The 15,730-nt window shown below is 40.4% G+C and overlaps 1 protein-coding gene across 1 annotated transcript in view; it reads right to left on the reverse strand.

Annotated features, from left to right (window-relative positions):
- Positions 1-15,730, reverse strand: part of MNAT1 (MNAT1, CDK activating kinase assembly factor) — a gene marked incomplete at its 5' end in the record, with an annotated part of 109,373 nt that overhangs the window by 78,504 nt on the left and 15,139 nt on the right. The window contains 3 exons of the mRNA XM_019472977.1: positions 2,158-2,261; positions 11,039-11,112; positions 12,816-12,968. Coding sequence (XP_019328522.1) covers positions 2,158-2,261; positions 11,039-11,112; positions 12,816-12,968 — 331 coding nt within the window. The remainder of the gene's footprint in view (positions 1-2,157; positions 2,262-11,038; positions 11,113-12,815; positions 12,969-15,730) is intronic.

A 15,730-nucleotide genomic window follows, 5' to 3' on the forward strand; every position in this document is an offset into this window, starting at 1 on the left:
ATCGCTCTCTACAACTACCTGTAAGGAGGTTGTAGCGAGGTGGGTGTCGGTCTCTTCTCCCAAGGAACAAGCAATAGGACGAGAGGAAATGGCCTCAAGTTGTGCCAGGGGAGGTTTAGATTGGATATTAGGAAAAATTTGCTCACCACAAGGGCTGTCAAGCAGTGAAACGGGCTGCCCAGGGACGTGGTTGAGTCGCCACCCCTGGAAGTATTTAAAAGACGTGTAGATGAGGCGCTTAGGGACATGGTTTAGTGGGCATGGTGGTGTTGGGTTGACGGTTGGACTCGATGATCTTAGAGGTCTTTTCCAACCTTAATGATTCTACGATTCTATGATTCTACTGATTCTGCACCTCCCGTATGACAGTGCTAGAGGAGAAGAACCGTCTTAGGATCACGCATCTCAATATATTTCCAGCAGAGATGGGAAAATAGTGTTCTTTTATAAGAGCTGTTAAGATCTCAGCTACAATACTGCATTCAACTCTGGTCCCTTCTGCCTGCCAAACACAAATTCAAACTGGAACAGGTGAAGGGTAACAAAAACACCAAGAGGGACAGAGAATATCTATATCCCTCAGAAGTAAACTATTACAATCGTCAGAAAAATTTATGTCAGTCCAAGAATGAAGGCACAATGACTGGCCATAAGAAGTTTAGGTGAGAAATTAGGACACTTTTTACCATTTACGGAGTAAAGACATTCCAAAACCTCCCAAAAAGAGCTAGAGAGAGAAAGCACCCTTTCAGCTTTTGGGAGAGGGGTAAATTTATGGGCAAGATCATGCAGTTTTTGTAATAGCAACTGCATCAAGTCTATTATTATGTTTCAATTGTTGAAAAAGAAATAAAAAAGAAATGTCTCCAGATCTCCAGTAAGTCTGGATTCACACAGGCTTTTCCAGCTTCCACCAGACAGCCTCTAGCACAGCAAGACCATGCAGTACAGAAAACAGAAGGCCCAGGGGGCTTGGGTGGGTACAAAGTATTGTGCTGCTTGATATGATCACACAGCTAGTGCACAGGCTGTCTGCGAATCACGTACATGAACGGAAGGTGGGCTGCAGGCAAAGCACACTATCCTCATGGTGACCCTAGAGGTTGCACCTACATTGTAAAATAAGACATGTAGCCAAAGATTTGGCAGGTCTCTTCAAGCTCTGAAGCATAGGTTATTGCACAGTGTCAGAGACAGGATAACAGATCAGAGATGGACCCCTAGGGAAATTTCCTTGCCTTTAAAAGGAAGAGGTTCAAACAAACATTTTTCAGATTCCAATCTCCTCCTGTGAAATCCTAGAGCTAAAGAAATCACTGGGAGTTTTGCCACAGACTTCAGGGGAGTGAGGATTTCACCCCTACTGATTTGAAAGCAAGTCCTTAGTGCAACTGGAATACAAACATAAAACCTTGTTATGTCACACTCTGGGCAGACATTTTCCTTCAAGAACTGATAACAATGTGTATTTTTATACTGAAAAAATATTTAACAGATTAAACTTTTCTTACAGAAAGAAATGCTTGCAAGTTTATTTTTAAAGAACAAAATTATATCTGAGCCATATTTTAAACTAATAAATCTTCAAAGAACCACGTGTTTTGCATACAGATCTTGTATACAATACTCCTGATGTTATTATCAGCTCTTGAACAAAAAAGTTTTAATGTTTGTTTCAACATCTTTCATTTTAAATTTTGTATAAACCAGACCTGTGCTTTCCCTCAATTTTACAACCCTCTCCTGGGAGCTTCATAATGTCTGTGTCTGGATTCCTTTTTTCCTTCGGATGAGAAAGGAATGATTGTCCTGGTATAGGGCTGAACTTGGTCTCTCCTGGATATTGTCCAACGACACTGCCAGCACACATGCGGTGGTGATGTATTAGATGCAGACTTTACTGCCTGTCCCTCTTTTTAAGCCCTTCCCAAAATAAAGCATAACTACATTTCAACTATCAATTTAATCTCTTTAAGCAGCACTAAATATCAGTATTGCAGAATATGAGCATATTATGGTTTTTGAATACAAAGTGAAATCTGCATAGTGCCTTCAGCTTTGACTTGTTTTATGATACTACAGAAAGTACTCCACTTCAAAAATCCTTTCATTCTTTAACTAATGAATAAAAATTGTAGGGGAGAGAAGTTAACTAACCAGTTTTATCTTATTTTTCTGAATGACTTCTTTGTTATCCTTCTGGTACAGTTCCATTTTCCTTTTGGTGTTCTCCAAATCCACATTGTTGGTCAAGTTAAATACTGCATAAATATTAGAAAGACAGAAAGTATTAGGTTGGCACACATGACTATGACAAAGAAATACTACTCTTATGTTCTCTCTCCCTTCTAGCACCAGATATAAACATTGCAATAACAGAACTTATTTAAATATTCCCTGTAAAGCAAGACACAGTCTGCTAAATCACTGCAAACTTCAACAGAAGCCAGCAGAGTTCCTTTAGGTTCATACATATGTAGGAGATGAAAATTTGAGTTTTGCATCCTATTTTGTGATACTGATAATGATACACATGAATAATCATAATATTATTCGTAACACATTGACCTTTTCAAGTAGCAGTTACAGCTAAGAACACAGTGATTCCTATAAAATTAAATTAGACTAAACTTATATATTAAGATAAGGTTAGAAATTAAGTCATTCCATTTCATTAGAGTATCTAATGCACAAAGACTACAGAGACTGTTCAAATTCTCAGGTACACAAAAAATTTTCAGATCATTTGATAACTTAAAAGGCACCAATGTACAATTACCTTTATTATAAGGAATCTGCAGATGCATCCAGATTAATAGGTTAAGCGACATTCTTTTGATGTCTCTTGATAGTGACAGACTGTATCTCACGTAATTATGAGCAAGCAGGGTCAGCCAGCAAGCTCCATAGTTTAGCACAACATTCCCAATTATCTACACATGGCATAGAAGATACCTCAAGAAATTGAACAGTTTCTATAATCAACAGCTTGAAAGATGTAGATGGTTTGGATGATTAGTAATTTGATACAATGCCTGAGCCTTTCACCTCTAGGTCACTGGTTCAATTGTGGGTCAAGCGAATTCCAACTGAAAGCCATTATCACTGGGAAGTCGCTTGGTGATCACCATCCAGAGTGGATGCTGGGCTCATGCCCATGGCCTTAAAGCTATTGAAGACTGCCAACGTACAGCACTGAAAGCCTCAAAGAGCTTTGTCACATGGCTACAGTAAATTTACAAGAGCAGCACAGAAATTTGCACTGCCATTGATAAATCCTTCGCAAGAAAACAGCAGCACAGTGATTGCGCTAAGTCAAACCCTGAGGAAGGGAAGGAGGTTCTAGTGGAAATGCCAGCACAGGACTTGGAAGATTTTGGTTCAGTTCTCTCCTCCTAGGTTCTCAAGCGACTGGGGCCAAATGAACCCTGGGCACATGCACCACTGCCAAGTCATTTGTATAAGTAAGGCTGCTAGAGAGAAACAGAAGGAAGAAGCATGAAGTCTGTTGTTACTCATCAGCATAGCACACATCTCAGTTTGGTAAAGATTATATCCCTTCTTTCATCCTCTCCACAGGTAACATGGCAGAAATGAGCTTTAGGAGGATTCTAGGTAAACCAAACCATGAATAGCCTAGACTGGCAAACCAGTTGAGAGCAAAGGAAACAGCAAGAAATCAAAGCAGGGAGCAAATGAGAAAAAGAAAGCAGGGAAGGCCCAAAATGCTAGAATTGTGGGATACAGCTCAGTCCTACAAAGCCAGCTGTATAGCAGCTCACTCCTGCCAAAAAGGGGCAGTCCTGCTCTTACGTCCCTCTTCCCAGGCACAGGACACCCTTTCCCCTGCTCTGACTCCACGACTCCCTGGATGCTTTGCAGTGTCAACAGAAACCCTCCAGTAACATGAACTGGCTCAACAAAGGGGCCGGACAAGTGCCAGACATGGCACAAGGGAAGTAATAAAAGTGTACAGATGGAAATAGGAATACTCTCTTTCCAGGAGTACTGAACCACCACATCATCTTACTCTTATCAAAAGTATTCAGTCCTTCCTTGAACTGCAACAAAAAGGGCTAGGGCAAGATACAGCTGAAGAAATTCCTACCCTTAAGCAAACAAACAAAATGCTTATTTATTCCACACACATCCCTTTTCCAAATAATGAGCAGTATCAAGAGGACTGACATTTTAATTCAGCCTGGCTCCTAAATCAGCTGAACTATTCCACCCCCACTTCAGAAGGAAGATCTGAGATGGAGGCTGGTTTTGTGGTTTAAGCATTTGATTGGGAATCAACACCTGAGTTCAATTTCCAACTTTGCTACTGTTCCTGCTGGGCATTATACTGGAGGTCTCCCACCGGTAAGAACCGGGAGTAGGGGAATAAAGCTTCCTTTCTCCTATACATAGTCTGCTGTATCTCCGTACTACAGCTACATGCAGCACCTATCTCCATAGTCTTGATCTCATCTCAGGTGGAACTTCTGGGCACTGCTATAACCCAAACAAGCCATTCAAAGTTCAGCTCCTTGGTTTTTGGAAGCAAGTTACCCATTTTAAATGTATTTATTTTTTTCCCTCCAAAAGGCATAACAACATTTTCCAATTTCCTATTGTGACAAACATGCATTTTCTGGTTGTAGCAACATTTCCTTAGTAGAACACATTATTTTAGTCTAAATTTTTCATATTTTAATGGAGATTTGACCTCCAAAATTCCAGCCTACAGTTCCCAGCTGACAAGCAGCTTAATATTTGAGTATTACGGCAGAGAAGAATTGTCATGTGAAAATGCTGGCATACAATCAGACCAGGGCTCTGCAATGACAGCAGCTGCATAGGAATGTCAGCACTTCCTACAACTTAAATCCACACACCAGCTCTCTAAACTCTTCAATGACGACACAAGAAAGAAATAGCATGAGACATGCTGTGCTAGCAGGATGCCCAGATGCCACCTTCAGGTGCAAGAGGAGGAGCAAGATGAGATGCCAAATGCCTTTAGGCTCCTGAACATCTTGGGTATTTCTCTAAAAATAATCCAGCAACAAGCTGATGATCTAGGTTTTGCAACTATTGCTGCTTGAAACGTTCAAGGTTTGGGTTTTTTTCCCCTCCTTTCTCGGTTATCTTTAATAGGTTCAACTAGTCACAACCCAGGTTTGTAAAACAAAAACCGTAAGATTTAAAACTCATACTGGGGCAAGTAGGCAAATTTTAGACATATGCAGATGCCTGCCTTTATTTAGAACTACTTAAAAAAGTGGGTTTATTTTGCTACTTGATATCAAGTAACATTTCCATGTAAGAGAGATGTTTCTGCATCAATGTTTAAGAAATCTTCAATATCCACCTGCATAGCCACCTTAAACGCCCACTGCTCTGCTCGCAGCAAGGTGAAAGATGGTTTATTTCCCCTTCTGTTTTCCTGCTGTGGCTGGAACCAAACCACAGGTAAAACCCTCTCAACGGTCAGATCTGCTCATACCATGCTGATTCTGCTCTGTCAGTCTTGCTCTTCTCTGTCACTTGAGGATATGGTAGGACACCAGCAATCAGAAAGATTCATACTTCCAGCACCCTCAAAGGCCAGAGCAGATTTCTCCCACTGAATACTGATTCATAGTCATTGAAGAGGAACATTATCTTGGTCCTAAGCATCTGTCCCTCAACAGTCAGTTGTCCACATTTCAAGACTTAAAATACTGAAGAGCTACATTTTGTTGCAAGTGTTAAGACCTGGATGTCTCTATATCAACATCAGTGTCAACAGTTGTCCTTTAATAAATGAAAAGAGTATCTTCCCTCCTGCAATAAACACCCTAGCAGCGAAACAAACGATGCTTTTTGACATTGCATGGTTATCTGTGGCCAACCAGCCAGCCAAAACATCTTCCAACATATTTTTCACGAGCTTCAAATGTCTTTTCATCAATATTGAGAGAATACAAATTCAGCTGACAAGTCCATTTCATAAGGGGCACTAGGCCACAAAAAAATAATTAAGAGATTATTTCTTTCTCTTCTCCCTTGTCCCCTCCACAAGTTACATGGCATTTAAAAACCAACACGTATCAAATCAAAGAACAGTCACTACTAATACTCAACATCCTACCTTTTACATAGCTAGGACTACGCAGTATTTTTTTTTTATTTGGTCTGCTTTGAGTTTTGCCAGAAAATTATTTTAAATATAATTCTAGCAAATGTTCCCTTTTTAAAAAATACAACAAAACAAATTATAAAACTAGAAGAACCAGAAAGAGTTAAAAAAAAAAAAAAATCTAAATCATATGCTACACCTACCCTGAAAAAAATATCGGTATAGATCTGAATATGACTGGCAAAGCAGATGGCTAGTTTGAAAAGGTTTCAAAGAGAAGCCAGACTTATTTTTGACCATGTTGAAATATAGCATAAGCCGATATAAGAGGCCTAAAACCCTTCAGGGAAAAGAAACAGAAGCTGTTTTGTATGCAACAATTATTTATCTACTTATCCATCTCACATTGGTTGGTTTATAAAATGACTTGCCTTGAGACATCTGTTGAGGTATAACAGGAAGACTATTGTGTTTTTCTGAAACATTTCATTCTATTTAGGTAAAACTCCCTACTTCTGAAATTCAGACTTTACAGGGAGACTTTCGCTGCTTTTCAAAACAACAACATTCATTATGCAATTCTACAACAAATGGAAAAATATTTTCCTAGTTATAAAAGAAAAAAGAAAATGAGACAAAAATCTTAATTATATGGCACAATAACTTGTCCAGAGTCACAGTGGTATGAATGAATGTCACTCCACTGCAGGACTTCAAGTCCATCAAAATCTCCCTGGTTTAGTCCGAGATACTGCAAATTTTCTGAGACTTCTCCTCCTAGTTCCTTAAGAGACAATAATGTTACCACGTAAAAATATTTGCTATTCAACTATTAGGAACACTCCCTCTCTGTCTGGCAAGACAGGAGACGATTACTCTGATGACAGTGTTTGATCTGCATTGCTGATATAAGCCCGCTGAAAATTTTTAAATTAGTAAGTATTAGTTTGTTATAAACAATATTCCTCCTACCCTGCTACAAACAACTCCTTGATCATCATCTTCATAAATCACCAGCTAGAGACCAGGAATGGCAGAAGAGCAACTGCTTTGGGCAGAGTGCTATGAACGGAGACACAACCACATCCTCAGTCTGGCCGGGGAGTCCAAAGCTACTGTGGCACCTTCTGTTGGTGCTTTCGATGCCTGGGCCAATCTCTGCCCCTGTACTTTTAAGAGGGGTAGGAGTGGGGTGAGGGGGAGAAAAGATGAAACAGAACTTAACAGGTCCCTTCCAACCAACATTTCTGTGATTGTAACAAAATAATTATCAGGAACAAAAGAAAAACCACAGCTAAGCCAGAAAAATCTAGTTAGGTATTAATAATTATTTCTGTTTATCCTCAGTTGTCTTTTATTGGGACAATAATTTTCCAGAAAAATACCTTAGCATAGTAATAAATGATTGAAATCACTCAGCCCCATCGGTCTAAGAAAGATCATTTTGGCTGGAACAGTGTGGTACTGAAATCTTTGTTCAGATGAGATGACTGAAATGGATCTTTGATAAAGCAGCCCAGTTTCCAGTTGGGTTATTCCCATTGTCAGGACCAGCAATACCATCCTCATGCACACACAGAGAGGAAAAAAAACCACAAAATAATAAACAACAGAACCCACAAGTGATCACAGATACCAAAATCCTTTCTATCCAAAGATCACTTGTGAGATAAACATTCTGAGCAAGACAAGTCACTAGGCAGCTGGTATTGCATAAAGTCTTAGAGGAGTAACGAGATACAGGAATCCGAAGGGCACAAATACAGTAGTCTCCTTCCAAGTTGAATGTACTGAATGTTTTTTAAAAGCAATAATTACTATTAACAATTGTGTTGCGGTAATGCCTAGAGGCCTCAATTCAGGTATCAGGAGAATGGTGCCAGGCAGTGTGTATACACACGCTAGGAGGCGGGCCCTGCTCTGGAGAGCTTACACACCGGGTTTTTAAAAACTAGCTACGGAGATACTCTGGGGAAGAAGAAAATCTTGGGGGAAGAAGAAAACCTTGTAGAAAGAGTGAGCAACATTTGCACAGTGTCCAGAGATTGTAAACTTATAACAACATCCTAAGCTTTAACCTTGCCCCTCTCATCATACGGGCATCGACCTGACTTATTCCGATAGATGTTGTCCACACATTTCCCAAAGGCAGGTTTTAACCCTTTCACTTCATTTTTCTTCCTAGTGTTAATGACAACAAACTGTGTTTACAATGTTCTCAAATTGTCCAACTGATTTTTCTTCTGGGGAAAACTTGCTTTAAAATGTGGTTTCTATTTAGAGCCTTGTATAACACATTTTAGCCCAAAGCATTATTTAGTGGCTACAATCTAAACCGCTTCAAAAATTTGTTTTTTATAAAAGAAATCTTAAAAGGTGACTACCCTAATGTTTGTTTGACCTTCCCCTCTCACACTTTTGCTGTGCCGCCCAACTCTTTTCTTTAAATAGAAAAAGTCTGTAGGTATAACAATCCTGATATGAAGGGGGAAAATGTGTTTCAAGTGGGGTCATATATCACACCAATGGAATAAGACAGTGCAATTGCTGCAAATGTTGGAGCTGACCTACCTGAAACATTTGGAAAAACTATCAGAATTGTGCCAGGGTCACATGAAGTATACTTATACAGGATGTTTACGTTTTGTCTCTGCCAAGCAACTACTTCATTTAATCCCTCCCAACAACTTAGAAAACTAAACTTACCAGCAAAAAGAAAACAGGGTAAAGCTGCACTGTGACCTTCCCGCAGAAAAACTGAAAATTTGGGGCAGTGGGAGAAAGGGGGAATCCAGCTCTCTGGCTCCCTAGCTTCCTAACCTGGCAGCTTGAACAACCACCATGAGCTACTGCCAGCCTGCTGTACATTGGCCCCACAAGGCAAAAAACTTTGCTCTGCATGACTACACCCTTTCTTTCCCTTCTTGCAGCCTAGTTTTTCCACATGCACAAGCGAACAGGGAATTCACATGCACACAAAAAAATGAAATAACTACTCTCAGCAGCAAAATGTGAAGTAACCAGAGTTGAAGACACCTTTAACACATTGTTCAGCCATGCTGCGCACAACACGCACAGCAAAAACACTGGAAGAATTCACACTACCGCTACATACCAGACAACTGTCAGGTGGAGAACTCTGCCCAGGAGTGCTGGCAGGGAAGGGCTTGGGGAGACAGGAACAATCTACTAAGTTTGAAAGCAAGATATGTGCAAGGAGCTTTGTCACCAGGGAAAGGAGAACTGGGCTTGAATTCTTACCCAAGGTGTTGCTCTTGAATCTAACCAGCCCTCCAGCTTCTGGATCTGCCTAAAGTTAGAAGATCATAAATAACCCCTTCAATGGTGAAAATTAAGAGCCTTCTGACTGCACCCCTTCTTTCCTCTCCTCACCCTGGCTGCTACACGAAGAAATGAGGAGGTAGTCGTACTTTCTATTCCTTTTAGTATTTTAGGTGTCCCTTTTGGGCAAATAACTCCAATTCCTAACAACTCTATCTATTAGGCGTTTACGTTATACATTTGCAGGACCAGCACAATTACAGACAAATTCACTCTTCTTCACAAGGTTATGAAGACCAGCCATGAACTCTGTTGCTTCTAAACCAAGTTACCAGTGCAGGCTCTGGAACCATTTGAAATTTAACAACCTAATCCCAAGAGCTGGAGAATCATAACATTCTGCAGAAATTGATGAGATTCAGGCAACTTCAGGCAAAACTTCAACTCCCTTGTTGCAGATGCCGAAAACCCCTGTAACAGCAGTGTAGGAAACCTGTATTTAATGCTACATAAATAAAAAGCAAGTTTTCCTTTCCACAAGCACACAGATTCTTCCAGGATCCTCTGGCTAAGATGCAACCATTCTTTCTACTCATTCCCTCCTTCCCCCGCACCATTCAAAAAAATATACAAACAGAACTACACCCACATCGTCTCCTCCAAATATCTGGACCCGTATGAGTGTGCCTGGTGTTTCCCAGCCACGCGATTTAGCTCTCCAGCCTCAGCCTTCTAATGCCAACAAAAACACGATATATTACTCACAGCAGTAAGTGTACTGGATACATTTCTACAAAACACCACAGTGCAAAGAGGAGCAAGGGCTCCTTTGAGAAACTGAAGGGAAGTAGCATCTCCATGTTTTCCTTCAAATCACATTCACTGCCCCTCCTGCATGTTCTAACCCATCTCTTCTTCCTCCAGGACAAAAAAAAGAAAAGCCTCAGAAGCTCATAAAACCCAAGAAACAAACCACTTAAGAGTCACTCCTTTGAACACATCCTTGTTTTTCTAAGCAAAATCCATCACTCCACCATAAATCACAAGTCACCCTAACTAAGAAGAAAATAAACTCTGTTGATAACATAGTCCCTTCCCAAAGGGCAAAGTTCTGCTTCAACTAATCCAAAGAGAAAGAAATCAATGTCTGTTCCTAAACCACCACCTTCTGCAAAGCAACATAAAATGCTACCACAGTGGTATGTAAGGTCATCAGCTTCAAAGCAGCTTCAACTACTGTACTTGCAGAAGCAAAAATGATGAAAGACACCATATGGCTTCTGTCATGGTAGATAAAGCTAATGGAGGCATATAATGAAAATTTCAATTTCTCCTCTCTTTGTTTAATCTTTCCCAGTGCAGCACCAACAGTCCCCTGCAAGCCTTTCTTTTCCAGCTATAAAGTACTACTTCCTCTTTGAATCATGTTTTTCCTCTGACAGATAAAATGTTTTACTTAACGATGTCCTACAGTTCAGCAAATATGATTAAAAACGTACAGAAAAAAAGTAATTAGATAAACATCTGATACTATGATAAATCCCATTACAGAAACTCAACTTAGACATTCTCGTAGGCAGCTGAGTCAGAAGATAAAAGCCTATGGGCTCATGAGCACAGCACATCAAAAAAGCAAGCATTAAGACTTACCAATTTCTTCTATTTCTTCCAGGAAATCATTATATTCACTTAGACTTGGAAAGTCATCCTCTCTTTTATTGTATCTTTGAGAGAAGAAAAACAAGTATTTATATAACACACAAAGATACAATTTCAATTCAACAAGGCTCTTGCTGCAAGCGTATTAAGTATTGACCTCGTTTTATCAACTATGTGCTTTGCGGCTCCCACAACTGACCCAACGTACAGAATCTTTAAAAGGAGACAGAAGCGCTTGTTCCAAAGGAAAGGAGCCAGCCTGGCATAAATCGGTGCTATCTTTGCCTACTGTTTGCCAATTCCTTTTCCAGGGTAACAGGTAAACAGCAGCACAGAGGCTAGGATATACTAATTCCAAGACAGCTCTTCAGCATGAGAAACCTGTTAACACAGGCAGAGACAACAGTAACACCCACAAGAAAAGCTTTTCTAGAAGTTACCAGAAAAGGGAGTTTGGCTTTGTGCCAACAACAGAAAGCATATGTCAGCAGCAAACTGAAAATGCCACACAATTATCTTATTTCGTATCAATAGACCATTCCAGAACTCACTTATCCAACCCTTGATAGCTGGAAAAAGTAAAAAGATGAAGAGACAACTGGCTAGAACATGGACAGCCTCTGAAAGTCAAGACATGCAGGCTTTCTTCCCAAGAAAATACAAAGCTGAGATTCTGCCTGCTCTGTGGACCAAGATACATGACACCCAGGAGTATAAAAATCTAATCCCGAGAACTCAGGCCAAATTCCAATTTGGGGACATTTTTTCTGCCTACCAAAAACTAATCTGGCAAATCCAAGTGGGCCAAGCATTTTACAATGTTTTCTGTTCTAACTACACTTCATTCCGTGTTTAGTCAATTAAGTTGACTTCATTCCAGTTTGACTTTTGTTAACTTCCGTAGGCTTTATAATCAAACATCAAAATTATTACTACTTTCCACATCAGCACCTTGGTATTCAACGACGCAATTTCCCCACATCTCAGCAACATCATATGATTCATTTAGTATTGTACTAAGTCTTAGATAAAAGCTGCCAGGCTTACAATTTACCTGTACGTTCGTTTTTGCACACACAACTCTCTCCAGGTTTGTTACATTCCATCAGACCCTCTTCTACCAAAATATCAACTGGCTCGCTTATTTTCCTTATAAAATGTTGTTTCTTGGCCACAAGGAGCGAGATGCAATTTTAGACCTCATTCATCTCAATTCCAAGAGCTCTCAAATCTGCATGACAGACTAGTAACACAAGGCTTGTAAGGAAGCATTTTCACTAACAATTGCTGTGTGAAGTAGAAAACAATGTGAACATAGCTTCTCTTTTGTCCATTTTCATTTTGAAGGGATCTGGCCTTCAACTCTCAGAACTGGTCCCCAGGGAACAAAACAATCAAGGTCCTGTTTCTTGGCCCACTCCCATGTTCACACCCTCAAAGGGAAAGCAGCTGTAGTCCTCAATATCTAATCGTCTCCATTTAGGAGGCAAGTCTTTGCCAAAGGAGGACACATAGAAACACCCAACATTTTCTAAAGCTAAGCAGGAATCCCTCAAGGCTTAATTGAGAATTCAGCCCTCAGTTGTTGCATAAAATCAGATTCTCTGAAATCCCTCCACGTTAAACAGAGTCAAGTTTTATCAGTTGTCACTTGAAAAAAAAAAATTCTCTCCTCTGTACTACTGGAGGAGCAAGTCTTTTTTTTTTTTTTTCAAATGGTGATCCATGAAATACATCCACCTTTTGTTATTTAACTGGTGACACTCACATTTTCAGCACTTTCTTCCGAATTTCCACTTCCTTGTCAACGGCAGGGTCCTCAAAGAGCTGTACCCTGAAGTTACTCTTCCGCAGAGGGGTATCGCACTCCTGGCAATTCCCAGCCCCTCTCACAAACAGCAGTTCCACACAGCTCTCGCACCTGCGGGAGAAAGGAAGGGGTATAAAGGCAGATGCATGTTAAACAGTAATTGAGACACAGGACTGTCCCCCTTTTTTTATTGTTTAAACACACACACTATAAGTACACAGTGCATCTCCCCTGGATTTCACTATTTCTTCAGCACCCAACAGTGGCAAGGAGGCAAGGGCTCTCCACCATGGCTGAAAGGAAACAATCTCAGCAGCACAAATGCATTTATTCTCCCTGCCCAAACAACTCGGCCTCTTTGCTGAGACTGAAAGTTAATCCAAACACAATGATGGGGTTTGTGTCAAGGGGAAGCTTGTTTATTGACACCATCAAACTCATTTCGTGTGGACCAGACTGCAATATCCTTATTTACTCTAAGCACTACCTTGCTGCACAAAAAGCCCCATTTATTTTCCTGATGCCATTCACAGTGCAAGGTATTATTCAGCACAAGCAGGGATACAAATCTTGCCCACAGCCTTCCAAGCATCTACCAGTACTACTATGGAGGAACTGCTATAATAAACCTGTGCTAAACTCCAGCCCAACACAGCTAAAAGAATCGAAATACCATTTTAACCAGTGACCAGCATTATGCAGCTCTCCTGTGCCTTCTGTTAATACTTTTAAAATTGCACACAAAATATACTGTACACAGAGGCTGCACAGAAATAAACCAAAAATACCTTTCTGGTTTTATTTCTTTTGTCTTAATGAGGATTTCAGATTTTAACAAGATGCTTGCTGACAAGTCAGTTGGCATTTAATGAAGCAAGAACACACAACAAGAAAGCCAATTTTAAAAAAAGTACTTGGGTACTAATAATGTGCAAATTTCTAGCAGAGGACACCACCTGCTGCAGTCATTTCCTACTGCTGGGGAGGCAAGGGGGTGTCTATTTATAGCTTTGCTATATTGAAGCCAAAACAGTTGTACATTAAGGGCTAAGCTGTATTGTACCTTCACAAACCCAGCACAAAAGCTAGACAAGTTAAGAGTAGCAATACTGACATGGTTGTGAAGGTTCTCAAACAAAGCTTGCACTCTGCTGACCCACCCCCAACTAAACTGGTTCCAGTACTTAGAGAGGCAGAGCTGGCTAGAGCCAACCAGTTTTACCCAGCTTCTGTTTTCAAGATTAGAAAGTGCAAAACAAATGCAATTGTATCTTACAATTAAAAAAAAAATAATCAGAGCAATTTTTTTGTTAACACAAGTAGAACTACAGTTTCAAAGTGCATCTTGCACAGCAGCTGCCAATGTTAAAGAGCAAACCTTGAATTTACTTGGACATTTTCATGCTCCAGAATTCCTTTAGTTAGAAAACCAAGCACATTTAAATACAATTTATCTGGGAAGGGAAAGATCAAACCTTTTAGCACACTAGGCCTGAAATTCAGAAGTTACTGGGACATCAACTCAAGAAGTATACTTCTTTATGAAAATAATTTAGCTCACCGCTATGGGAGAAGCAACACTAAATGCAAGAGAGAAGGCAAGGCAGGGAAAGGGTTCTCTCCTTCCTCCGCCAACCTGTCTGTGCATGCAACAGCCCCGTATATAAGGACAGTTTCACCGTCTCCTTCATTTTGGCAGCTCGTGCTGTTTATGTGTCTCTCTCAACACAGCAGCCAAAGTACAGCAAAAAAAGCTGCCTCCTCTTTCCTATTCTTAAGTTATAGAAAAGGGAGTGTAAAGCTACAGAACTTGGCAGGTGGATCCAAGTGCAGGTGTTTGTATTGTGGTTTTTTTTTATCATGGTATTGCCTAAGGACCAACAGAACAGGGTCTTCATGTGCAAGATATCATGCACAGACAGTAGCACCCGAAACTACTTCACTTCCCCCCTCACCCACCCCCTTCCCTAAATCAAAGACATTTCAAGTTTACACAGGACTTGACTATGGAAAAAATCCCTCCTTGGAAAAGCACTTTGTACAAGTGCTTCAATGCCTTCCCAAACTGGAACCAGTATTTCTAAGGCTGGAAAATAGCTTTCCATACAAAAAAAGATGAGTCAACACCTCACTGTGGGAATCCCACATCAGGTGATCACATTCTCACTCACTCATGCACATCCACCCTTATATTTATTCACAGATAATTCCTTCTGAATTCAAAAGGCGTTATACGGGACAAGTCAAGGGCAGACCTGGACTCTGTCCAAATCCTGCCTCCTCTCCATCTCCGGATAGATTTAATATACACAGTTAGATCCCAAGCTTACTTCCCACCAGGTCTGTCATTCTTGCCCCCACAAACTGCAACCGCTTTCCCAGCAATGGCAAACATGTTTGGTCACACGTTTCCATCTGATTCTTGAGGAAGGAATAAAGCCATCTCCTGAATCCCTCTCAAACGAGTTCCTTTTGGTTTCGCTGCAGATTGCTAAAGTCAGAGCATATGCAAACACCAGGAAGGCAGATTTCAATAAAGGTGGATTTAATAAATTATTTCATGTCTTGAAATAAAGATTTCAAAACATGACTTGGAAAAAAATTTATCTCACACTGTAAAATTTAAAAACACAACATGACTTTTTTTTTTTTTAAAAAAAGAGATGCAGCAATTTATGTGACTTCACCAAAGGTACCCAACCCATGGAACAGCCAGACATCCCAGGCAGCACAGCGAGACACCCCAACACCACAGCTGGCATTACAGAGCTCCCTCATGGCACATAGACCACATCAATTCAGGTGATCCTTCCATTTCTTTGCAAGTCCAACTCTTCTCCATTTGCCTTAGTGTAAGGACAGTCTGACTATGG

The sequence above is a fragment of the Aptenodytes forsteri genome, unplaced genomic scaffold, assembly GCF_000699145.1.
Source record: "Aptenodytes forsteri isolate BGI_AS27 unplaced genomic scaffold, ASM69914v1 Scaffold410, whole genome shotgun sequence".
Classification (NCBI taxonomy): Eukaryota; Metazoa; Chordata; class Aves; order Sphenisciformes; family Spheniscidae; genus Aptenodytes; species Aptenodytes forsteri.